Raw genomic sequence first — 8,889 nt, forward strand, 5'->3', positions numbered from 1 at the left:
AACTCTATTGGCTAAGTTCGGTTATTTTGGAACTCAACATAGTGGTCACAACAACACAGTTCGGTTAGACTGGATTTGTTTTTTTCGGTTCTAAGGGTGGAGTTCGGTTACTTTGTAGTTTTAAATTTTTTTGCGAAACAACCGAACAGAGAGTTCGGTGACTTCGTTTTAAATCCAATAGAACCGAATTGTTCTTCGTGTTCTTCATTTTCAAGAAGTTCGGTTTGTAAACTAGGGTTTTTTGGAAAATCGACCTAACCGAACATGGCTCTGTAATTCCTATTAAAACCTTATTTTGATGATTTCTATTCGATTGAAGCAATCAAAATCAAATTAAAGTGAAGGGTTTGTTGGAAAATACCTCCGGAGTGGTCCCATGGCAGAATCAGGTTGCGGCTGGCGTCTTTTATACTCGATAAAATTATTACGTAACCGAACTTAATTGTGATTGCATTGATGTTGTTACATTTCTTAAATAGGCGGTGGCGGTGGTGGTGTGAGGAAGAGGTGGTGGTAATCGGTGGTTGGTGGCGGTGATAATCGGAGGAGGTGGTGGTGGTGGTAATCGGTGGTGGTGGTGGTAATCGGTGGTTGGTGGTGGTGATAATCGGAGGAGGTGGTGGTGGTAATCGGCGGTGGTGGGCGGTGGTGGTGGGAGGAGGTAGTGGTTATATATATATGTGGTTGTTAGGTTGATTTTAAATTAAATTAGGTTAACAATAGATTAGTCATTTCAACGTTTTAGGACACTCCTTATCATTATAAACAAGGTGGCCTATTTAATATAAAGACCCATATGATATTGTCCCTTAAGCAACATGTCGTGCGCCCTAGATGATGCCGGCCCTACATTCATGCTTTGATCGAGTAAAAGGTTGTTGGCTTACGTAGATGTAGTACGATTGGTCGATGCCCAAAATCTCCAAACCCTACAACAAAACAAAGTACTGTATTAAAGAATGCGAATTGCATGATTTATAAGGGCTGATAAGTTTTACTAGGGGATACTATTCGGTCGATCCAACGGCCGAAAACACTTCAGATTATTTTGTCTTATATAGAATGGTATCCCCTTAGCAGGACTGGTATCAACTCTTATAAATCATGTAGAATTGTTGTACATCCTCAACTATCTCAACCCTCCAATTGTTCCTTCTGATAAAGCTCTAGTAGATAATAGTCGAGATACTAACAAATCGCACCAAATGGATGCACATTATTTTAGATGTTTTTCATCGTGTTTACATCGGTTCTGCTAATGCCTGTAAGAGCATCCCTTATATAAGGGGTAAAGGTCTTAAAATAACATGACATTTAGGATTTAAGATTCTTTTTATCAAAATTTTGTCTCCAATGTAAAGCTGAAGGTTAGAAAGAATGACATGGCTAAATGGGGATAAAGGAAAAAGTCTAGATTAGAGCGAGTACAATTTTGTGCACACTCCTTTAACGAGTGTGCACGTAACAACACGATTTCATTGGCTGTCACAAACTTACTGCTATCTCATTAATACATTTTTTTTGTCTTAATTTGATTTAAATCCTTAAAAGGCATTAATTACCTAAAATATAGGACTTGATTTAGGTAATTGACGCATTAACACTTCAATGCACCACAAGCACGCCGTTGATGATTTTGTTTTTTAGGAAATACTTCTTTTGTTGTTGATTTCACGACCCTTATGAATTATGATCATGATTTCCCGTGAACCCATATTAAAGTTGAGAGTTAATATCTTACAATTTCACTCATTATGATTCATAAACCTCTGCCACAAAACTTAAATCTAAATTAACCTTGAAAATTGACGAAAATAATCATAATGAATGATTAACATATCAATCATAATGAGTGATTAACTTAAGCCCTGTAAATTTAACCATCACCGATTATTACCCATTCTCATAAAACTTTCGTGGTTAATTAATATTTTGTTTTTCTTCTACATGCCCAATTAATTAACCATCCTTACACATTACAAATATTAGTGAAGTGTATATAACTTTAGAAATCTTATATTTTAGGTAATTAGATACGATATATATTCAGTTACCTTTTTAAGATTTAAATCAAACAAAAAATAAAAGAAAAAACTAAAGTTATTCGTTAGGTAACGGTATGTTTAAGGCGGCCAATGAGATCATTTTGTTACATGCACATTCTTTATAGGAGTGTGCACAAAATTGGACTCGATTAGAGCCTCTCCAATGGAATGTATGTGAAGATAAATGTCTAAGTCCACCTAGGATAAACATTCATTTCCCCTAAAATTCTTCTCCAACCCGAACTTCTTAAATCAATATGAAGATGACATGGCTTAAATTTTGTTAGACATTGTCAAGGTGAATGTCAAGTTTTAGACATTCACCTTGACAATGTCAAGCTATCCTAGTAAGCTTTTGCTTAACTAAAACTAATTTTAATATATCAAGTAACCATGTTTAGCTCTAACAAAATCTAAACTTTAATAAAAATAAAATTTATATTTAAACCATAAAAAAACACAAACAACACCATTGGAGATGGATTATTTTCTCACCCTAAATTTAAGGAAAAATTTGTAATGAGAATGTATTGTTAGAGTTGCCACCTAGAAAACACACACAACCACCATTGGAGAAGCTCTTAGGTTTCTTCATACCTACATCATCTTTTTGTCTCTAAATCAAAATAAAAGGTGTTGATATTTATTTTTTTATTTTTTATTTTTTGATAAATATCATAAATTTCATTCATGATAAACTAGAGATTACATGGACTTCAAGTACATCAAGATCAAAGATCAAATTACTATTAAAAGGTACTAACAAAGAGTAATTTGTGAAGAGAAGTAACAAACTAACAAGAGTACAAAGCAATCCTAAGATTGAGAGAATGGTTTTGGGATTATAATCCAACCATTTTGAAAGGGGTTTTTCTTCTTGAAAAAGAGATCTTGTCATAAACATATGAGAGTGATATGTCCAAAGTCTTGAATGTTGATCACCGTACTTGAACTTCCACCTAAAATCTCCAATGAGATCACAAAGAAACTCCATAAGAGAGCATGAAAGTTTAATTTTGGTTATGGGAAGAAACTAGAGAGGAGAGAGGAGAGAGGTTTTTGTTTTTGTTGTTATGTATAAAAGGTGTTAGATAAGATATTGGTGATTGGAAATGAGCTCTAGGTAAAAAGTCTTACCCTTATTTTCTTTTGTCATTTAGAGTAATATCAAAAAAGGTGTTTATAAGACCTTGACCCCTTTGCATTAAAGATCTTCTCATGTCTTCATTGTATATTCTTCTCACACGAGCAATTATACCAGATCTAAAGCGCAACCGTTGTTCCAACATGGTTGAAATCATTCATTTGATTGGTATTAACAATTTCATGTTAAAAAAATACTGGACATAAAATGAAAAATGTCAGGACGCTCGGGAATCACGATCGTATCTATGGAATGAATTTGTATGCACAGTACATTAGATAACGGTGTGCGCGTAACCGACGACTTGTTGGACGATCGAAGAGAGTCCTTCTATATGATGATAATGGGAGCTAAAATGTACTGTCTATTTTAGCTATTATTTCAAACTCAATTTTTCCTAATATTTCCAAACCTAATCACAGTTCTTCAATTTGAACCGAAAATAATAAAGGGAGAGTTTTTGTTTGGTCATATTTTAGGTGGTCACAAGTCATTTTAGTCCACCAACAACGTGAGACTTTATTTTGGTCCTTATTTATTCAAAAATATTAGTATATCTAACGTACCATTTTCTCTCGCTTATTTTCTCTCAAGTTTTCGCCTGATATATAGTTGTACTATTTTCTTCTTTGTTTTCTCTCTACTAATTTATCTTTCTCAACATAATTTTTTTTTTAAATAGCTCTCAAAATAGAAGCAACACTTCACTTTTATTCTCACACTATCTCACATGTTTGACGTTATTTTTGTGACTAAAAACCAAACGGTAACAAATTTGAAGTTAATATTTTGGGGTTATGTTCATTTTACCAATTTCTACATAAATGAGCACATTCCGAAATATAAAACCTCAAAATCCACTGGTCTTAATTTCAATGGCTAAAAATCCATTAATTTTCAGCGACTCGTTTTCAAAATAGTAGATGGTGGTGTTATACGTCTCGAAATACGCTCATTTTCGGTAGGAACGTAGAGCTTTGTAACAGGGACATATCCCCAGAATATTAGCTTCAAATCCATCAAGGTTTGGTTTTTATTCGCAAAAATTACGTAGAACGTTTGAGATAGTGTGAGAATAAAAGTGTGAGGGGATCCCTTCTCCTCAAAATATAAGTTGAAAATTAGTAAATTTTTATATTCGGAAATCTCTCGACGAGATTTACACAATAAGTACCATTATTGTTTGACTATGTCACTTCGTTCCCACACACTACCTCTACTGCAACTGCAATTATTATCTTTATCAATTAGTACTCAATTGTTTAACTCCATCACTTCGATCCCAAAAGGAAATCCAGAAAAGTTTACTGATTTGTTGAATGAACGAAACTGCACAAACCCATCTACAATTACAATTGATAAACCAAATGAAAATTAACAATAATCTCAATGCAAATTAAATAAACCTAAAAATGAAATTTGAAAACCAAAATTAAAAATAAATAAATTAAGTACCTAAATTTTACAATCGGCACTTCCGAGTGATTTTTATCATGCTTCAAAAATAAATAAATCATTGGCGTTTCTTATTGTTTCACTGTTGAGAACCATAATCAGGATCTTCACAAAGATCTTCCTCTTGATTAGCTATTAAAGAAAAGAAAAGAAAAAAGGGGGAAGGTGCTTTTTCCTGGAGTTATCGATTAGGTTTTTTCTTTTTCATGAATGACGATACTTTCTCAGCACAGACCGCGGAAGAAAATAAAAATAAGTTACGTATGGGAATTGGTTAGTTTCAGAGAATATGGCATTGAGGAAGAAAATTTTTCCTCAAAAACCCTATTTAACGAGATGGCAGTTTGGAATATCCTACATTGTTGTAGCTGTTTTGTTGGACATTGTCAGTTACATAAAAAAACTGGAGTTAAGACGTAAATGAGGTGTAAAAAAGTATTAAATTTAATTGCGCGAGATAAAATTAAGAGATTTTTTTAAAAGGGTCGCATGTTTATAATCTAATTAGGGTCTGGGTCCTAAAAGTTGCAGTTGGTGCATTTGGGTCGTCGACTAACTTTGACCGTCGAATTTTTTTACCAAGCAGCCCTTCTAAAATTGCTATTTAACATCATACCTAACTTGGTTAAATTTAACCAGCGACATTTCCTCGAACACCTTAACTGCATTTTGATACCATCATACGTATTCACTGAGTTGTTTATATATTTTTTCAAATCTGATTAGTTATCTGCAGAAATTCGAAAATGCACAACACCCACTAGATGCATCACGTTGACTGGCAAAAGAAGTAAGCAAGATTTGAAGATGAGCCAAGGAATGAAGATTTTTCAACAGATCCTTACAACCTTCACGAATGAAAAGTAAACATAGTGTTTGTGCCCAAATTTCTAAAGAGAGTAACACAAAAAAGTGATTAACCTAGTTGTTCAATTGAAAACACTAGGTGTTTTTTTTATGTAGAACGAAACGAATGTGACGGAGCCTCCACCTGAAACCCGGAGAGAATACAAATAATAAACACAAAATGCGTTATCTTTCAGAAAACCCACAAAGAAAAAATGAGAATTCTTACAGAGAAGTGGTTGCCTCTACGCAAATGCAGTAACAACTTGTTAGCTGTAGAACAAAGACAAAGTGGTGGAGAAAAAAATATTGAGAGTGAAGAAATATGGAAGTGTTAGAGGGGGTCTTCTACTACTCAAGTAGTTAATTGAAAACAATATCAAAGGTTTATCAACCTTTTGTGAAACCATCATGTGTAGTTCTGATTCTTCTGAATCAAATTTGTGATTTGATTTAGAGCATTGAAATAGAAGATGACGGAAAGGATCAGAGAGATATATTGTCTTATAGTATTTGAACGGTCAATGCTTGTCAACTGCTGGTCAAGGTGTTATGCAAAATAAAAAAAGTCAGCTAACCATTTTTTAACGGTCTTTGGTTAGTCTACGACCCAAATACATCAACTGCATCTTTTACGATCCATATTCAAATTAGAGTATAAACATGTGACCCTTTTATAAAATATCTCTAAAATTAATGAGAGAGTTCTATTTTGTAATACTCTCACCAGAGTCCAGAATCGTCCACATCACGTTTTTGTGGGATCAGAATGAAGAAGAATTGATTATTGAGTTTCAATTATCATTTAGTTATAGATAGATTAGGTTCCAACATCAGTCTTGAGAAACTAACTATGCATGATATATTTGCAAAGAAAGCTGCAAATGACAAATGTACCACAGGTGTGTGGAAACGGGAACCTCCTGCAGGCTTTTTGTACCTTTTCGTTATTTGAAGATATAATAGGAAGAGCCTTTCCCATGGGATTCTTTTTTTTGTTTTTTTGCTGTAGCATGATCTAACGGCACCATGTTCACTCATTTTGGGTGTTTGAGACGTCACCAAACTAAGGAAAAAAACCGTGATTAACTTCCCCTAATTTGGTATAATTTTCTCCACTGTAGTTTTTGTTAGCATCCGTATGTTTTAAAAAAGAAACTAATATCTGATGGAATCAATAAGAGACTTTGTCAATATCTCTTAGTATATTTTGCTCAACAGAAAATTTTTAAAAGTTGAACTTTGAGTTAAGTTACATTTTCATGGGATTCAGAGGTTTTGGAAGAGAAGGTTTGAAGATTTAGGAGATCGGATCAAGGAGTTTAATACCACAGCATTTGAGACGCGTGTGTTGATACATGAAAAATAATATCACTTAATGGGTTTGGGGTGCCCCCAAAGGGGTGACCGAGTCAAGTAGAAAACATGGGGCTTGGGAACTAAGCCCAAGTCCGATAACAAAGTGTCAAACAAAAGGAAAGGACAAGGAGGGGATTAGTGAATAAGAAGGAGGTTATATCAAGGAATGGCATTAGGAGTAATTAAGGAAGGATAGGACATGTGTCATGGTGTCATAAAAAGAGGGGCTTTTGGGAAAACCTATACAAGAAAGGACAAGGTACAATGGAAAGGCGACTCCCTCTTTTACTATTCTTGGTATAGTGAGGTCACTTGGTGTAGCTAGGACGGGTAGAACCGAAATCCGAAATCACCCCTCAACATTTGGCGACCACAACCGGAGGCTCGTGCCTAGCTCACGATGACACACCCGGAAGGTGCTAGCTCAAGCGCGATAGGAAACCAAGCGACTAACCATCCTATCAACCTCGACGAGGTAACAGTGAAGGACGATGACAGCGAGGAAGAAACACCGATCCAAGGTATTATCAAGCAATCAGCGGGCCATGGATCCCAAAACAGAGAAACAGTAGCAACACAAGGGAAGAACACACAGGTAGTCTAACTATCGAAACCCACGTCATCAACCTTGCAAAACATGCAAGAGGAACTGGACGAGCGTTCGTGCAGAAGGCAGGAGCTTGAAGACTGGATAACACAAGCAGTAATAGCCGGACAAAAAGCGAGGAGCACAAAAACGACAAGACAACGACGATGTCACAGGAACAAATGACGAGGTACTTGGAGCAGAATTATCATGTGGTAAAACAAGACAACCACTGTCGCGTAAGCAGTCCATACCCAACAAACATCCGAGAATACCAGTATCCCGAATACTACATTTCCCCGAAATTCAAGACTTATGACGGACAGGGGAACGCATGGGAACATCTTAGCCGATTCCTATCAGCAACGAATGATAGAGCCTCCGACGGAAAGTTGTGCCTAAAAGAATTTCCCAAATCGCTCACAGGCACGACGTTCACCTGGTATGACAACCTAAAGGCAGAAAGCGTGGATTCCTGGCCGACTATGTCCACACTCTTTCTTCGGAAATTCTATTCAGTCAAGAGGAAAATCACGACAATAGACTTGAGCAAGAACGGACAACAGATGGGAAAAGAAATAGGAAAGTATATCTTACGGTTCTGGCGCTTGGAACTAAACTATCAAGAAGACATCAGTAAGGAAACACTCGTTGAGATTTGTGTACGAGGAATGATCCCAGCTTTCAAGGGGAGTTTGATCAATTTTAGATTCCATACCTTCGTCGAGCTAGAAGAAGCGGCCGAAAGGATCGCCGACTACATAGAAGAAATACCCATAGACCCTTCTTGGCGCCACACAGTCAGTACCGTATCTGAGGCACCGCGCAATGTAAGACCCAACACTAATAGAGAAAGGAGGGACCAATTCCAAACCATCGGTAGAAACCATGGGAGAAGCGGAAGGACTAGGCATGACTCAAACCCACCACCCCCTCTTCCTTGCAGGAAAGAGCGCACAGTCGAATTACTGGGTCAGTGGGTCACCGAACAAGAAATTCAGCTGCCCCCGACGGTAGTAGACGTTAACAAAATGGATAAGAACTCCGCCAGGTACTGCCACTATAATCGAAGGTTGGGGCACCCAACAGAATAATGTTTTGATATAAGGAGTATAACAATTTTCTATAAGGTAATGCCACTGTACTATATTGTAAACACCCCCTTTTTATGGTAATAACAATTTTCCCTTTCAAAATTTGAGAGCAATGTGATGTGAAAAGGTCGCAGGATAGCCAAATGCGCCTGATTAACCGACATTTAAGGCGCCTGATTGACCGACATTTACGAAAGGTCTCAGGAAATCCAATGGCGCCTGATTGACTGACAAATTTACAAAAGGTCTCAGGAAAGCCAATGTCGCCTGATTGACTGACAAATCTATAAAAGGTCTCAGGAAAGCCAATGGCGCCTGATTGACCGACAAATCTACAAAAGGTCTCAGGAAAGCCAATGA

The 8,889-nt window shown here is 36.5% G+C and overlaps 1 protein-coding gene across 1 annotated transcript; it reads left to right on the forward strand.

Moving 5' to 3' along the window:
- The first annotated feature begins 7,617 nt into the window (after nt 1-7,617).
- LOC113279386 lies at nt 7,618-8,529 on the forward strand. The gene has a single exon (XM_026528079.1). It carries the CDS (start codon nt 7,618-7,620, stop codon nt 8,527-8,529), a length of 912 nt encoding a protein of 303 aa, XP_026383864.1.
- The last annotated feature ends 360 nt before the right edge of the window (nt 8,530-8,889 follow it).

The sequence above is a fragment of the Papaver somniferum genome, chromosome 5 (genome assembly GCF_003573695.1).
Source record: "Papaver somniferum cultivar HN1 chromosome 5, ASM357369v1, whole genome shotgun sequence".
Classification (NCBI taxonomy): domain Eukaryota; kingdom Viridiplantae; phylum Streptophyta; class Magnoliopsida; order Ranunculales; family Papaveraceae; genus Papaver; species Papaver somniferum.

Excerpts from the sequence above, each read along its gene's own strand:
- LOC113279386 (XM_026528079.1), top strand. The coding sequence starts at position 7,618 with ATGACGAGGTACTTGGAGCAGAATTATCATGTGGTAAAACAAGACAAC.